This window comes from Fragaria vesca, linkage group LG1 (assembly GCF_000184155.1).
Source record: "Fragaria vesca subsp. vesca linkage group LG1, FraVesHawaii_1.0, whole genome shotgun sequence".
NCBI classification, from domain to species: Eukaryota; Viridiplantae; Streptophyta; class Magnoliopsida; order Rosales; family Rosaceae; genus Fragaria; species Fragaria vesca.
Window position 1 is genome coordinate 15075732 of NC_020491.1, and position 18164 is coordinate 15093895.

At 36.5% G+C, this 18164-nt stretch overlaps 2 protein-coding genes and 1 non-coding gene across 3 annotated transcripts; 2 read left to right on the forward strand and 1 right to left on the reverse strand.

The window, feature by feature from the left end:
* The first annotated feature begins 9593 nt into the window (after positions 1-9593).
* LOC101302203 (malate dehydrogenase, glyoxysomal-like) lies at positions 9594-12353 on the forward strand. The gene is made up of 8 exons (XM_004288252.1): positions 9594-9890; positions 9969-10283; positions 10374-10463; positions 10548-10631; positions 11520-11555; positions 11679-11768; positions 11876-11970; positions 12059-12353. Exons 1-8 carry the CDS (start codon positions 9600-9602, stop codon positions 12129-12131), a joined length of 1074 nt encoding a protein of 357 aa, XP_004288300.1. The 5' UTR covers positions 9594-9599; the 3' UTR covers positions 12132-12353.
* A 1719-nt stretch (positions 12354-14072) lies between these two features.
* LOC101304333 (flowering time control protein FY-like) lies at positions 14073-15419 on the reverse strand. The gene has a single exon (XM_004289334.1). It carries the CDS (start codon positions 15417-15419, stop codon positions 14073-14075), a length of 1347 nt encoding a protein of 448 aa, XP_004289382.1.
* A 384-nt stretch (positions 15420-15803) lies between these two features.
* TRNAQ-UUG lies at positions 15804-15875 on the forward strand. Its single transcript has one exon. It is a non-coding gene; the product is annotated as a tRNA-Gln (tRNA).
* Positions 15876-18164: the final 2289 nt, after the last annotated feature.

An 18164-nucleotide genomic window follows, 5' to 3' on the forward strand; every position in this document is an offset into this window, starting at 1 on the left:
GCAGATTGATAGTCAGACTTTTAACTGGAAATTACCTAAAAGAAGATTTATATTGTCCTCTACATAGGTGGACCAACTTTAATTTGTTGGTTATCTATATAATCTGATCTTTATACCCAGTAATGCTATTCGCGAAGACACCAGGCCAATGTTGTTGAGCTAACCCACTTGGGATGTATCCCATTCCATCAAACTATGAAAACATATGGATGATAATAATAATATTGTCTTCTTCTTCGAATTCTTAGGGCATATTATTGCTGCGACTAAGAAGAAAGCAAGAGTTGGACTCAAAAGTGAAGAAGTAGCCGATCAAAATGACCATTTTTGACTTATGGTAGCATAATTCATACTTTGTTGTATTGCTTTCGGCACATCGTGTTCTATGCCCTAAATTAAAATCATATCTTTGACTGGAAATTTAGGCAGACGTTGAGAGCATTTGTTTATGATCGATTTGTGCCTTGTAGTCGTCCTCGTGTGCATTTTCTTTTGACTCCTTTCTACTGAGAATTTTCTGCTGAGCTACTTAGCACTTAGCAGAAGAATGTAGCTATGATAATAATACGGTCAATATCTGCCGAAATGACAAATGTTTGTGCCTGCATTTTTAATATGCATTCGTTCTTAGATGCCGTCTGGCAATGATCATAGTCGATGAACTAAATTGTCAACAAACTGCTCGTGTTTGGTTCTAATCATTAACAGCGAACTAAATGAGCCGATGCAAACATATCGATGCGGTGTTTGTCAACAACATTGATTCACTGTCTAACGATGGATTTCACTTGCTATAACTTGTATTTTTATTTTCATAAGTTTCAAATAATAAACTGACTTTGAGAGACTTATGTGACAACTGACTACCCCAAAAAAAGAGACATTATGTGCACGTTTGGTACTCAAGACTACATTATATCTCTTTATTTTTTATGATTGTCCTGAACTCATATGGGATGTCTTAAGTTGTACTAATATATTAACTCATGTTTGGTGTTACATGAGATTAGATGGTAGTTTACTTGGTTTATGAGATTAGTGGGTAATTTCACCGTGAACATAATGAATTTTTTGCTGATTTTAAATTTCACTTGTTTTGTCATGAGTGGACTTCATGAACGGAGCCGTTGGCTACAGACCTTTAGAACAAACAGAAGTTTCAGAGTAGAATGGAGCCAACAAGTTGAACACCAATTATCACGTATCGTAGACAGTAGACACCCTTCATCATAAGACAACAATAAACAGGTAATATGTAGTCTTCCGGCCCATTTCGAGTTCCTTTCTTGGGCCTGAATGATTTGAAGTCCCCTACTTCAATAACTTGGCATAAACAGATACACTTCGAACTCTAACACAAGCAATTAGTTGATCGAATAATTCTTGGGACGACGACGCAAACCTAATACACAAACCTTAATTATGGGAGCAGAACACAAGCCAACCGGCCGGATCAGTACCGCTATTAAACTTAGCTCACAAAACCGCTCCAGACAAACACCGCCACTATAAGTTCGACAACCACAACGTCAGAACTTGAGCTTCACACTGCACTCCTAACCTTTTCTCTTTTTTTTTGGATTAACAGGAGCTATGTAAGCAGAGTGCTCTCTCACCCCAAATTTATAAATAAAAAAAATTATAATTAAGTTGGATGATACTAAAGCCAAAACCCGAAAACACCTAACAAAAGACGTCAAACTATATTATAAAGCAAATCAATAAAAACGGAAGTTAGGGAGACTGAACTTATCTCATTGGTACATGTCCAGAATGAAATGGACTCCTAACCTTGTTAAATTATGCAACAAGGTTAACAAACTTTAGCTCACAACAGCTTCACCGGAGACATTCAGTGATTGCATGGTAAAAAACTTCAAATTAATGATTGGTTGCATTATTGCATAGTGTCTGACTGTCTGAGGCAAGTACTGTGCAGTTAGGTAAAAATATTACCTACGTACGGCCGGCTGCCGCAAGTTTTGACCATGGACGTCGATACGAACATAGCCTGAAAGATGCCAGACATAAAAACATGTATGCACTGCCCTAGAACTCACGCTACAAGTCAAAGAGCAACCAGCTAACTAGCTACCAAATCTTATACATATATATGCAAGAACCATGAATTTACAATATATAATGGAGGGATATCCATGTATATATCTAGCTACCTTAAGGGAGACTAATGTGCACGTTTGCCCTTAATTTTTATGTTATTGTTGTTCTAATTTCCTGGCTTTGCAACACCTTAGTTGTGTAATTAGCTAGTTTGTGTTTTATCATGTTTTCTAATCGCAATATAAATCTTTATTATAAAATTTAAAGGATTAATTTCAGTTTATGCCCATGAGATTTAGAGTTAATATCATTTTATACTTTTAATTTTGAAAATTTACCCTCTAAAGTTTACAATTTCATAAATCTTGCCCAATTGTTGAAATTCCGTTTAATTCAGACGTTAATTTTGACTTCATAACTCACTAAAAAGAATAAAATAGTCTTATAACAACATAAACGCCTTTTAATAAGATTTTTTTTTTTAAGATTTCATGTTATCATTTAACCTCCAAATTGGACGAAATTATAGCAATTGGTGTCTGATTTATAAAATTTGGAGACTTTAGGGGATAAATTTTCAAAATTAAAAGTATAGGGAGTGAAACGATATCAACCCTAAACCTCACGGGGTAAAACTGAAATTAATCTAAATCTAAAATACTGATCGAGCAGGGCATGCCTTTCTCATCAACAATCTTAAAGCCAAATCACAATCTTAAACCCAAATGACATCGTCATTTTCCTTCTCATCCACACAAGTACGTACTCATGCACCACACACCCGCCCGTTAACTTAAATGTTTACTTTCTTTGCTATTTACCTTATAAGCGAAGGGTGAAGAGTATGCTACATAGTACGTACGTACATGGTACATGCATACTTATAAGAGTTATATCAGATTGATTGTGGTATACATAATACTAGTTAAGCAGCAAAACAAGTAAATTTTTTGGCCGTTTATTCTTACTTGAAGAAAAATTCATATGATCTTCACCGCTGCATGCAAAGTGAATTTTGCAATAATCATTACAGCATATGTATTGGTCATTATAATGTTACGGGAGCCCTTCTAGTGAGGACCCTTAAGTTGAGGACTTGGTGATGACTTTTCCGTTTATGGTTTAAAAGACCTAATTTTAGATCACATTTTGACATCTCATCCTTTCAGTTTTTAGGTTTATATGAGTAGATCATTTTTATAAATTTTCACCCAAATTGGTGTTCATTCAGATAACAAATTAGATCAAATTAATGGACGAACCAAATCTGTCAAATATGAACCGTTCAAGTTCATAATTGATAATCATACTTATGAATGCCTTAACAATTTTCAATATAGCTGAAAATTTGAAGAAATGATCTACTCATAAATACTTATAAACTGAACGGTTAAGATATGGATATAACCTCGAAAGGTGGGATAAGCCGAAAAGTCTTCACCAAGTCCTCAACTTAAGGGTCCTCACTAAAAGAGCTTCTTGTAATGTACTAATTGAAAAATAATCTGGGATGAATGGAGCAGACAAGAATTAATTGTCCCAGCATTGTTTAGTTTCCAATTCCCTCAAGTTTAACATTAACAAGAACCAAGATACAATAATGAACAGAGACTAGCTAAAAGAATCAAATGTGGATGGCACAGCTGAAATATTTGAACGATGTAATATTATTCTGGAAATCTGCAGAGAAGAAATCATTTTCTTACCGTATACAATGGCATCATGATCGAGTTCTTGACCAAGCAGTTCAAAGTACCATTATATTGTAAATGATCGATCATTCATGGCGAATAATGTAATATAATATATCACAAATTAACTCACGTGAGAAACAAGAAACTTGAATTCTGATTATTCCCTGTACCGTACCCTAAGACATGCACATTCAATCGAGATTAAGTCGACGATTAACAATCCCAAAAGTGTCGGTGGGATCAACTCGATTCTAAAAAGATAAAACGATGATGAGCAATGTAGACGAGGTTTGAACATAGAACTTCCTCTTACAGAAGCTGTCGTGACTCAAAACAGCTTTTGGAAACTGGAATAATACAAGGAAACGAGTCCAAATGATAATCCGAACCTACTGTTAGAGCTTTCAAGTTAGCTGGAGAAAGATGGGATTGATCGAGTTAAGCAAACCTTCCTGGAAAATTATATCAGTAGAAAACTAGAAATGGAAAAATTCAAAATATCATATATCCTGGGGATTTCATTACACTTCAACGTACTATATTTCATTACAAAAGATGAAATGCAATAGAAGCCATAGCAGATCGAAAGATGTAAGCAACGAAAGTTTTTAAGAGAAACTGCAGCAAAAACAACAGCAACTTCATACTATTACAATAAAGCGAAAATTCATGATCCCATTTAAGGACATGAACTATATATATAAAGTTCAGATCCATATATTCTATATACTTCCCACGAACCCTTTAAACATGATATCTTATTCCTCCTTCACCTCCCTTCAGATTCATAAAAGTTAGAAGAGTACTTACTCACAAACGAAAAGGGTTTCCGGAATTTGATCACCGAATAGAAGACGGTAACAGTAATTCTGAAAACTAAAACTAGAATTGCCTGGCTCCATTCTGTCTGCCTCTACAGTTTCTGTTAACGAATGATGTTTGATCTTCTTGGTTGTACTAACACCACCAAAGATGATCAGTTGCATAAAACGATGATGATCTACTCTTCATTTTCGTGTCATTGCACGACGACAGTGACTCGCTCTCATAATGCCCAAAGGAATGAATGTCTTCTAATGTAGTAGGGTAAGCCATGATTGGCAAGGACAGATAGGCCAATTCGCTCGACGCAAGAATTGGGTGGTTGAGAAACAAGTAGTGCTTCTTCTTCTTCTTCTTCTTCTCCCGAGCCATTAGTGCTTGATATGACTTTGTTACCAACAACTGGAACCCACCATTTTTGTTCTTCTTCCCTTTTCGTTACTGTGTTTGAGAAAGATAGAGAGAGAGAAGTGAGAGAGAGGGAGATAGGGTTTTATAGAAAAGCTAGGGGCCAAAGATATCTAGGATGGAAGATGAAGAAGCATTTGGATTTTGGGTTTTGTTTTAGCCATGCGGCTATGTTTGGCAAAGCATTTGTATTATTTATGGACCTTGTGTCATTTTGTGGCCGGTGAAACACCCTTTTCAACTTACCCTCTGGTCCGTTTTCAGCTGGTAAGACAGAAATATATGTGCCTTTCTTGCTCCATTCACTTATTTGTTTATTTTTAATTCGAATCCTTCGTCACAAGCTGCTCTAATGAGTAATGTTTTCTCAATTACTCAAACTTAATTAACTTGATTTGGTAAGGAAGACCCAAGAGTTTTTTGAGGAGGTCAATTATATGGTTGGGAGTTTTCCTTTAAAAGAAATATATGAGTACATGATCACTGATTGAGTTTTAGAATAGACTGCTGATAGAGATTCTTGGTGCAAGAATTCCGAAATGCACAATGACGGATCATCAAAATGGGTTAATTAAGTCCATAGATAACTTGCGTGATGTTGTTTGTTTCACCCTTTATTGATTAGTTCATCATGGCAAATGTTGGATACTTCATTCATGAAAGAACAATATGCCAATGTGGTGTACTTTACAGAAGACTCGAAGAGATCGATGTTCTATCTTTTCTTTGAATTATTGGAGCGATAACTCATATAATAAAGAGATGAAGACACTACTTTAACCCTTGTATTACAAATCAATGTGTTACGTTCTTCTATAGTGTACTTGGTGGATTACTACGTTTTAAACTGCCACTTATATTGCTGCAAATCTTATATATTGATATGAAAATGTGAATGAAGAAAAAAAACTATGGGATAAAATTATCCAATATTGTTCATTTTGGATTTGCTTAATTTGATGTAAATTTTGGCTGAATAAATTATATGTTTAATTATCTATCGACCTTATGGACAAGGAAGGGGGTGGTGGTGGAAGTGGAGGTGGTGTTGTGCCTTAAACGTCAATGATTCTCTACCAACATTTTTCAAAGACACCCATCAGAGCGTTCTCCACAATATAAGACACCAAAAGCGACGTGCAGTTATCTAGAACCTCATTATTTTAGGGTTTTTAGTGCCTTTTTCATCTCGGTGCTTCTCTCTACTAGCAATGCAAAACCAAAAAGGCCGACAAAACAGTTCCACATTCTTGAGCATTATTTCCTCTCATTTTATGCCTTACTTGGAATAGAATTTATGAAAGACGGAAGAAATTAGAAACGGAATGTAATAGTATGTGGAGATTTCAATTTCATTAAGCTGTTTACTTACCACATGGAATTAGAACAGAAATATAACTAATTACTATTTTGATTACTAAAATACCCATGAAACAAATAAGCTACACATTTCGATCACTCTCAACAAATTTTTTTTCTTATATGTTGATTTAGTTTTGTTTGTCATTTTGATTGTCTCAGTTGATAAGTTATGTATAATCAACAAACCAAATTGACTATTTATATTCAGTGTATTGATTGTAATCATGTTGTTACATATTAATAATATAATACATAGACTACGTGTGCATTTGTGTATATTGCAATCTTGTTATTGCATAAACTCTCTTCTACCATGATTTATCAAAATCATTTGGACCTAGTACTAGCATTTTGGGTGTATCTCAAACCGCAAGTTGTAAGGGTTGAACAATAAAATTAAGGCATCATACGTTTATACATTTTAGTACGTAATATTATATTTAAATCAAGTAAGCAATTTTATAAATAAATAAAAAATTAAACAACTTCCACAAATAATATATTATTAGCATATAAAAAGAAGCCTTTAAGAAAAAAAAATTGAAATTATTAGCATCTTAAACAAATTCCTCAATATTATTAGCATAATAAAATTAAAGAGGGTATTTTCGGAAGAAAAATTCATTCCTGATGGTATCATTCCTAATCCCACATTCCCTCTTGGTATTACAATTCAGGGTTGTCAAGAAATCGATTCCTTATTAGGAGGTGGGACCCACACTCATTCCAATTTCATTACGTGTAAGTAAACGCTGAAATTCTCTTCAGTCGAAATCATTCCCTCACTTTTCAATTTCATTCCATGTAAGTAAACGTGCTTCTAAAGCATTCTCCCTGTAGTTTTGAGGCTAGTAAAACTAAATTTACCTTCAATTCTAGAGTTGAAAAGGTCAACCGAGCAAGATAGATATTGTCCTCTTTCTTAATCCGGATGAAGAATCTAGGATTCGACAAAAACAAACATGATCCATATGAAGGATATTTTTATGTACCGTATTTAACGTACTTGGATTCTTGTGGAAGAGAATATTCAAATTAACTTAAAATTGAATTTGAAGGGCATGGATACAAATTCTTAACTATGTTAAGTTCAACCGTACAAGATGAAGGGAGTTCTTGTTCGAACACAACATAGATGACTTGGATCCCAACAAGGATTGTTCAATGGCTTCTTGAGCTAAATATTAACGCATGTCTTTTTGCCTTCTCATATTGAATATGATCATATCAATATGCAATGCTTTAATATTACGACCCACTAGTTTCGGTCCAGTACTGTGTTATTCTATTTCTATCGATCAAAATAGTGTAATCCTATAAGATGTTTGAGGTGTAAGAGCAACTTTAACAGACTCTCTATTTTAGCTTTTAGCTATTTTAGAGAGCGTATTTAGCTTTTTTGGATGTTTTAGGAGCTCCAGCAGACTAGCCAAATTTAAGCTATTATAACTTTTAGCTATCTCGCTAGCTATATTTAGCTAGCGAGATAGCTCAAATGAAGCTAGCTATAATTTATTACATTTCTTATAAGATATTTTATGTGATATATAAATATATTTAAACCATTTAATTTCTATTTTAAGAATAATGTTGATGTAATGCTAGGTAAAATAGAAAGTATTGATGCAACCACATTTCTAAAGTGGTTAATCAAAATGACATTTTAGCTAATTTGAATAAAATTTAATTTTAAAATGGCTAGTATCGTTAAAGATACTCTAAACAGACTATTCTTGTGGGATTTGTCTGTGGTAGGTATCTGTATCATATATACAACTAAAAAGAAAAGGAGCAACATGGTGGCGGGTTCTTGACCAAAAAAAAACATGGTGGCGGGTTTTGAAAAATTTGCCCGAAAGGACAGGTATGTATGCTATCCATATATGCAAGAAAATCTCAAAGCTGGGGCAGCCCTTCCATTAGGTCTAAAGGAATAAAGGAGTCTTTGTATTTTATTTTATGTTTTATTTTCTTTTTTGTATTTCACATTTGACAGATGATCCGATCCAATCTTGTTGGACTCAATGATCTTGTAAAAGAGAATTCATTCTGTCAATGGGCCTTAAGACCCAAAGGTTTGGAATAATGATTGCCCAACATTGAATATGAAAACTACATTTTGAAAGAATGTGTTATAAACTTATAATCGCTACATTTTCAGATGGAGCATCAAGTTGTAACGTTCGATTACAAAATTAGCAACAAACCATTTGCATATTGATATCTAACAGAAATACTAATCAATCTACATGAACGCGATTAACTTGATTTTATATTAACTTTCTCAAATTTTTATTTACTAAAACAATAGCTAAGAATCATTTATCTAATGACATTAATCTCTTCTCTGTAAGTGGGAGGTCGTAAGTTTAACTCACAATAAACTCGTTGTAGCATTTTAGTTGTTTGTTTGATAAAAAATAAATAAATAACCAAGAACGCGATTAACTTGATTTTACATTAACTTTCTCAAAATTCTATTTACTGACACAATAGCTAAAAACTATTTGGTCTAGTGTGAAAGGTCGTGAGTTCAACACACAACAGACTCGTTATAACATTTCAGTTGTTTGTTTGATAAAAAAAAAATAAGCCAAGAACAAAAGCTAAGGTTCTACCACATACTGAAACTGTGAATATGTTAAACCAACGAAGTATAAAAGGATGTAAGACGAACAATATTTCGATTTCAGCATCCTTCTTCAACAATTGGATCTGATCGATCTCTACTTGCTAGCAATTCATGCCTCTAAAGTTCAGACTAGCCCAATATGAAACAGTGAGAAGTGAAGTTGGCAGGTGGGCGAAATCCAACCCCAAACACTAATAACAATGAGACAAGTGGTTTAACGTCGAGACTTATTCAGAATGTCATTTATACGATTCTTAGTCTTCCTCTATGGTTTATGTATTCGTCTTTCTGATTCTTGTAGTGCTGCAATTGGTAACCAGCTTACTCGTTCAATTCGATTTCCAAGGAAAAAAAAAAAAAAAGAAAAAAAAAAGGGTTCTATCACGGATTAGTGAACTTTGAACTCAGTTTAACAATAATTGGTTCAGAAATATGATCCTTTCCTAAAAGTTCCAAAATAGAAAGCCTTGGGTTTCGGGACAAGAAGATATAGCTCAAGTTTCCATTTTCACGCTTCCCAATTCCCTCACGTCATCACTGACGTCCCTCTTCTTCTCCATCCTTCTCTTCCTTTATCTACCTCCGATCAGATCAACCTTCCCCTCCAAAAAAAAATAAAAATGACACAGTCGAGCTCAGATGCCACTCAACGCATTGCTCGAATCTCCGCCCATCTCGACCCCCAAAATCTCCAGATGGACGATGCCGGAGCTCTCCGGCGACTGAGCTGCCGCGCCAAGGGTGGCGCGTCGGGCTTCAAAGTCGCGATTCTCGGCGCGGCCGGCGGTATAGGCCAGCCTCTGGCTTTGCTGATGAAGATGAACCCTCTCGTCTCCGTCCTCCATCTATACGACGTCGTTAACACCCCCGGCGTCACCTCTGACGTCAGCCACATGGACACCGGCGCCGTGGTAAGTCTCAAACCCTAAAATTCAAGCCCCGAATTTCGATTCGAGTTCAGAATAGATTGAGTGATTGGAATTTCACAGGTGCGAGGGTTTCTAGGGCAGCAGCAGCTGGAGGAGGCTCTGACCGGAATGGAGCTGGTGATAATTCCGGCCGGTGTGCCTCGGAAACCGGGGATGACTAGGGATGATTTGTTTAACATCAATGCCGGAATTGTGAGGACGCTTTGTGAAGGAATTGCAAAGTGTTGTCCTAATGCTGTGGTTAACCTGATCAGCAATCCGGTGAACTCTACGGTTCCTATTGCTGCTGAGGTGTTCAAGAAAGCCGGGACTTTCGACCCGAAGCGGCTTTTGGGGGTTACTATGCTTGATGTTGTTAGGGCCAATACTTTTGTGGTATGCATTTTAATTTCGTAATCCGATTAGCTGGTTGATCATTTTGGTTATAAGCTGTTAAAACAATCAACAAAGTTAATTTAACTGCAGGCAGAGGTTCTGGGACTTGATCCTAGGGAAGTTGATGTTCCTGTTGTTGGTGGTCATGCAGGGGTTACCATTTTGCCACTTCTGTCTCAGGTTCGAAACAACTTGTTTTAGAATTACTGACCATGTTTTTGTACTATAGAGTAATTTAGACGTTGGAATTGTTGTTTCATGCAGGTTAAACCCCCATGCTCTTTCACCCCGAAGGAAGTTGATTATCTAACTGATCGCATTCAGAATGGTGGAACTGAGGTTGTTGAGGTGAGTAACCAGTGTCTCCCTTGTTGAGCAGCTGTACAGTTTTGCATACTATTTCATGACTATATATGTTACGCAAGGTTGAGAGAATTATTCTTGGCTTAATTGTTTGATGCAAGAAGAAAGATGTGCAGCAGTTTTACGGCTATCATCTTCCTCTTTTCATTGGTTGAGAGTATTACAATTTCTGTGCAGTATGCTAAAGTATAGTCTGAGAGTACTTTGAATTAATTGTCTGGATAGGGAAATATGCTTCAGACGCTGTTTTATCAAGAAGTGTTTATATTTTAAGCATACACCGTGCACATGAGGCTTACATTGGCATTAGGAATAGTCACAAATCAGGGATGTAAGAGTTGCTTTCAGTAAGTTGAGATTTATGCACAATCTGTCCAATAAAAGAGACACTACACTAATTAACAGGGGTCTCAAGAACAAAAGAAGCACTGCTCTTGTAAAAGGACGCAGGTGTTATTTGTTGCTTTTTGCAATTCTGTCAGCGTTTGTGAAGGTTTTTCTGAAGTGAGAGTCAGCTCTTAATCATCTTATGTAAGGGGTTAAGTAGTTTTAGCACTCCTGTATGTCTCATAGTTGCTAGCAATGTGCTTTATTGTCTCTAGGCTAGCATCTGTGCTCCAAAAACGTGAATTTCCTTAGCGCCCTGTTTAAGAGATTCTGAATATCGTGTTAAATTCATTACTACTTACTTGTTTGTTGATAGTTCGTCTTAAGAGAAGTAAAGTCTTCTTTATCATGATCCACTAGGAAGTTAGCTGGAAGTTAGTCTAATAAGTGATGACTCGTTTTAAGACCGTTAGCTATCTCGTGTCTCCATAATGTGATTGACAGTCAAGAATGGTAGTTGACTAGGCAATCTTGACTTGTTTACAGGCAAAAGCTGGAGCTGGTTCTGCAACATTATCAATGGTTAGTTTTCTTTAACAGGTCTCAGTTTCTCTCAGGGTACTCTTTTTTATTACTTATTCATTAATCCATTCTTCAAAGCTAGTTGAATCGTCTATTTCCTTACAGTAAGTGAAAAAAATGCAGGCATATGCTGCTGTTAAATTTGCGGATGCATGCCTTCGTGGCTTAAGAGGGGATGCAGGTGTTGTTGAATGTGCATATGTCGCTTCTCAGGCATGTTACAATCATCTTATACTCTTTGTGTAATCAAGTTCTTCTAAGATATTGAATCGGTGTCGGTTGTCCTGGATCTAACAAGTAATGGCTTTGCTTTTCCATAGGTGACTGAACTTCCCTTCTTTGCATCCAAAGTACGGCTTGGCCGTACTGGAGTTGAGGAAATACACCCCCTTGGCCCCCTGAATGAGTATGAGAGGTCTGTAACTGTATCTGTTAAAAGCCCTTGTATTTGACTTGTCTTCTTTCTGTACAACAAAATTGAAATTTTTCTGGGTATGAAACAGGGCTGGCTTGGAGAAGGCAAAGAAAGAACTAGCAACAAGTATACAGAAGGGGGTTTCTTTCATCAGAAAATGATCAGGTACTGCTGGTGCTTATACAATACAGATGGACCCATTCATACTCTTTTCTCTAGAACACGGTGACTCAAAATAAACAGAGGATAAACTGCTGCAAAACTTCTCTACAACACCTTGATGTAAAAAGAGCATGACAAGAGGTTTTGAATTGTGCTGTAGCTTGTATGGTACTAGAACGAATTCCTTGAAATAAAAATAGATGAAGGCAGGATTTTTTTTTTCTTTTCTATAATTTACCCTATTCTATAAGAAAATTCTGTTTTTTTTTTTTTAGGATGTGAAATCCACACTCCCTAAATTGTAATCCACACTCCCATTTTCTATTGTTACTCATCATTTTCATAAGAATGACAAAAGTTAAGTCACTAAGGACAAAATTTAAGTTACCAAAAATAGAAAGTGGGAGTGTGGATTACAATTTGGGGAGTGGATTTTACTTACCTTTTTTTTTTTTCTTTCTTTTTCCTGAAGATAAATAGATGCACATTTTATTTCTCTCATCTCTTCCTCCAACTTCTTATACATACAATCTCATATGCTCTGCTTCCGAGCTGAGACCCTGAGATTAAGTAATGTCAATCGGAAAAATTTCCTAACAAAGGTGTTTAGAAACTAGTAGTTCCTCACATTCAGAAAACTTGGAATGATAAGGTTTTTTTTTTTGGTGGAATGGTAAGGTGCTTTCTTGAATGTATGAATTTTCTATCTTTGTAATGTTTCTGTTTTTGTTCGGTAAGGTCGATGTATTGATGAAAGGAGCTACATTATGTCACACACAAAATAGGATAAGTATTGAGATTACAGCGTATACTAGAGGCAAGAGTCATGCTTGTGAGATATTCTACATTTAGATCATAGAACAAGAGAAACTAGAGATGCAGTTGAGTGAAGCTAGCTCAATGCTATTTAAGATGCTTTGTCTGCAATCATATATATAGTCACCATAACCATCTGAACCATTTGTGATTTTAAAGTCCCAAGAAGGTTTTTTTCAAAGACCTGAACCAGTTCATATTAGCCCTCCAAATAAACAATCAAAACAAACCAAATGAAAGGAACTTGACATTATAACAAGGCTATAATGGAGATAACCCAACAGATTTTGTGTAGCACTAGAACAACAAGAGATCGAAGTACAACAGAAATTTCTACAAATTTTGGATTTTAAGTTTGATTACTGTGTACCTGAATTACAAACGAAGGAGATGTGCTATATTACTATGACTACTATCCCATATTTTGAAACATACAGTAATCACAAAACTACTAAAGCAAATATGCAAATGTTTGTCATTGTCAGTGACAAAGAGATCAAAAAGAGGTTCATCTAAGTCATCGTCCTATTCTTCAACCTTCACTTCCTTTTTCTCCTCACTTCCTCAGAAACTGAAGCAGTTGCAGCATTAGTGTCACGCCGGAAGGCATATGTGCCGGCTTTTGTTTTCTGGATGCAATAACTATCTTGGAGATATTTTTCCATTGACTTGGGACACAAACAACTTGATTTTGTCTCCATCAACCTCAGGCAATTGATCTGATAATTTTCTTCAGATCATTGGCAGAAGAATTGCTGTCCTTCCCAATTCAGTGAGACAGTGGAATTAGCATTGATTCACAACCAGTTTTCATGTGGTGAGGAGAATGACGTAGGTCTCTTTTGGTTGAAAATTGTTCATTTGTATTATTTGGTCTCTTTTGCTTCTTCTTTCTTTCTTTCTTTCTTTTTTTTCTTCTTCTTTTTCCTCTTGATCAGACATTTTTTTTTTTTGAAAATCTCTTGATCAGACATTGTTGGTCTGTTCTTTGGTTTTGTTTTGTTTTGTTTTTTTGTTTTTTTTTTCTTTCTGTTTTTCTTTTCCTTTTTCTCGTTTGAAGTAGCCAATGTGATTAATTTTGTTTTTAGTTTTTGGTTTTAATGGTAAAGATTAATTTGGTTTGCTTAAATGGCAGTTCTAATACCTGGAATAGTGGTTCCTTCTTTTCGAGTAGCAAGTGTTAGTGTTGGTGATACTTCACGAAATGGAATAGGAGCATTACAGGTCATTTGACCAGCAAAAGCAGAATTCAGAACACCAAAAATTTGATTCACATTGATATTAGATTTATCTCCTGGCCTATTTCTACACCAAAACTTAGTTGTGCGATCATTGCTGCCACTGCAAAGCATGTGACCAATAGGATGCCATTGCAGATCCCACACACTATTATTGTGATTGCTATTGTGTGCATTAGGAACTTCAACCTGGGCAGTTTCATGCCCAACAAGCCAATGGAAAATTGATCCATCTCTACTCCCACTAACAAAATATTCTTCATGAATTGGATGCCAAGCTAGAGCAGTCACCTCAATCCGATGCCCATGGAACGACTCGAGTTCCTTCATAGCCCTCATGTCATAAAGCTTAATTACTTGATCCTTGGAAGCAGTTAGCAGCCAGTTACCATTTTGATTCCACTTAACAGAATTCACCCAATTTTTGTGATCATAAAATGAGCAAAGCTCTCTTCCTCTCCTAGGATCCCACAGCTTGACGACACTGTCTTTCCCACCTGAAGCTACTAGAGACTTTGTAGGGTGCCAATCAACACTCTTCACATTCCAACCATGGCCAGTCAATCTGTGCTCCTCTTCGCACCTCTCGAAATCCCAAATCTTAATAGTAGTATCATCCGAACATGAACAGAACTTCAAATTAGTCCTGGAAAAGCTCAAATCCCGAACCGATTCTTGGTGAGCAGAGTTATTGACTAGCACATTGTTCATATTACTAGTCCAATACTTTATTGCACCCCCATCATCACCAGAGATCCAATTCTCATCATCATAACTCCACTCCATAGACCTGATTGCTTGATCATGAGCCTGAAGAGTCAATTCATGGTAGAACGACTGACCATTCCAAAGAGTGAACTCTCCATTCTGGGAGCCTGTGATGAGACGCCCCCCAGAAGGTGTCCATAAAACCCGATTAATCGAAGAGGCCCGGCCTTTGTAATTTGTACAACTATGCACAAACTTTGCAGCAAAGCTATTTGATGGGTTGTGTGAATAGGAAGCAGGCCTCGACATGTCGATCGCTACTGCAGGTGTAGGTTGCAAAACTTGGCTATCCCATGCACCACGCTGCGACCTTCGATTCTGGATATATTGGACAACAGAGCTAGAGTAATCAACCGTCCTTCTCTGGGTGTGCTTTCTGTAAGTTGCACCAAGAGCGTCAGCTTGAGGAGGAACAGGAGGACTGGCAGGGAAGGCGTAGGGGTGGTAGCGATACTCAGGGGCCATAGTAAGTAGGTTGTTGATTGATGTGGGAAGGATTTTGGGAGAGACAAAGTAGCGAGGAGGTAAGCAATTGGGTTTTGGACTTGAGAATAAGGAGAATGCTACCTTATAATAGATCAGTATCCATAATCTACAAGGAAACACAAATCCTTCAGCGTATAGGGAAACGCCAACAATCCTAAAGCCTCAAGGAAAGCAAAAATTCCTAAACCATAAAGGAAAGCAAGCCACAGCTACCTTATAAAATGTAAAATTGCTACACTTGTGGACCTGATCAAGGCCGGCCCAACTTTGGATGGACCAGGATATTGGGTCAGTAGGTCTGTTCCCGAGTAATAATAAAGCCGAAGTTGATGAATTACATGATATCAAAAAGTGAACATCTGCGGTTCTATGGTGTAGTGGTTAGCACTCTGGACTTTGAATCCAGCGACCTGGGTTCGACTCCCGGTAGGACCTTTTTCTCTATACTGGAAAGAATTTGTGGTTGGTTATTGTTTTGATCAAGTACTACCCAAAAAATGGTGCTTGTGTTACTGTTTTGCTGCTATTTTGCAGTCTAATCTGTACATCGTTTTGTTATACGAGGGCAAAATTCCCACCTGGCTCGACAGAGAGACGTCGTTTTGATCACTTTGATGTATCTCATGAAACCTGATCGCGTTTCTCTAAGAAAACAATGGTGCTTGTAATCAGCTGGTTAGATACAAAAACAGCAGTGCTTGTTACGCAATTATGAAGATATGTATGAAGATATATGAAGCCAGCAAGCAGCACATGGCTAAAGGGCCAGGCTTGGAATCATAAGAACAAGGTCAATGTAAAGCAGCACTAGGGCTCGTGATTCGCTTTGCAAATTACTGGACAAGATTCTGAGGTTTAGACAAACAGCTTGTTTTGGACATTCTCTAGAGTTTAGACCGCAACAATCTAAAATTTGATTGTCTTGTTGTTATTCATTCATGTACTCATTTCTAGAGACAAATTAAGCTAAGTCGATCATGTGCCATAGGAATGATATTAGTGCACCGGTTTCAGGGAATTGGAAAGAAACCTTGTCGAACTTCTCACCCTGCATATGAAAACGAAGGAGATGAGTGTTGAAACTATAGATTTTGTGGAAAATCTAGCTACAAAGCTACTATCGTGATTGATTGGGTTTGACTGATACATATATGATTGTTGTTATCATAAGTGTTTACTTGCTCGTGCAATTCATACATAGACACTAATATTAGCTATATTCTTCTTCCGACATTCATAATCATTCTATATTATCTATTACATCGTTTAATCTAAAATTATGATCACAATGATTCATATTACAACTTATGATATTATTTGGTCTAGCCACTAACATATGACAAGTGAAAAATCGTAAATTCAACGTAAGGGCAAACTAGTTGTTGAGTTGCTATATGATGAATTACTGATGTTATTGAAACAATTAATAAAAACAAGTTCATAAATCAAACAAGGCGTACGTGCTTCAGGAAATACATATTCTTTGCATTTAACGTTTATCACAAAACATAAGAACAAAAATGTAATGCTCGATCTTTGTTTGTTGGTTGGTGGTGGATGCATGAAGAACATTGGATGTGATCGATTTGTAAGACCAAAGTATACATGTACAACTGGATCTTTGAATTAATTTGACTATATCCCCGGATTGATAGGGCACAAAACAGTAGTGGTAAGATTGGTTGAAAAATTATGAAGAACAAGGGCCCGTGAAAGAGAGAGCTAGATAATTCCATTATTAAAGCAGGAACTGCCCTTATCTCAATTCTAAATAGGGTTGTGAGAGACCGATCCCACCATGTTTTGTATCTATAGAAGAAGATCCCATCAATTTGTCATTCCCTGATCGATCAATATCTTTCTCAACCTCTTGCTTGCTCGCTACCTAATCAATCCCGACATTCTAACATGCACTACAACATCTAATACCAACCTTGCTTAACATACTGCGCACCTAAATCACGTTTAGTTTAGTTACTATTGATTCCAATACACGATATGCAAGTTTACTTCAAAACTACCAAAGTTCACATCAAAAGAAACAAGTACTACAAAAGTTAGGGTAAACTAAACTCGTAAGTTTCTTGGCACACTTCTTTCTCATCGCATAAAAGTTAAAGATATATCACTTGCATTTGCTATAGTAAATTTGCACTAACTTCCACTTTCTGGTAAAACCCTGAATAATTGAGCGACGTACTTTCTGGTAAAACTAACCTAAAGGCCAAAGAAAATTTCACTCACCTTTACAGCTTTATTGATTTGTTTGTGTTCTCTGTTGTTGGCCTACCATACCTATTTCTGATTATCAGTTTATCACGATGAAGTTTCAATTGTTATGAACGTGGAATCGGAGGCCTATACAATAGTCGATCACGTCCCTCCCTAGTTCGATCGATCCCTTTTTGCTAACGTTTCCTTTCGTGTCTCTATATGTCTGTCCATGTTCTACGTACTACTGGCCTAAACCCTAATAATGCAGCTACCCGTCTCTGTGTGTACATATAATATGAACTGTATGCTTCTTTTTATTGTCTCTTCGTATGACAAGAAGATCATAGTTTCCCCCACCAGATCTCTAGTAACGTCTTTAACTTGTGACATTCATGTTCTTTTCAAATCAGTTCGAATTTCATCGGCAAAAATTGAGAGGCATTTAACTAGAGAAGTATATTCATCATTTATAACTTTTATTCCTTTTTTCTGTTAAAAAAAAAAAAAAAA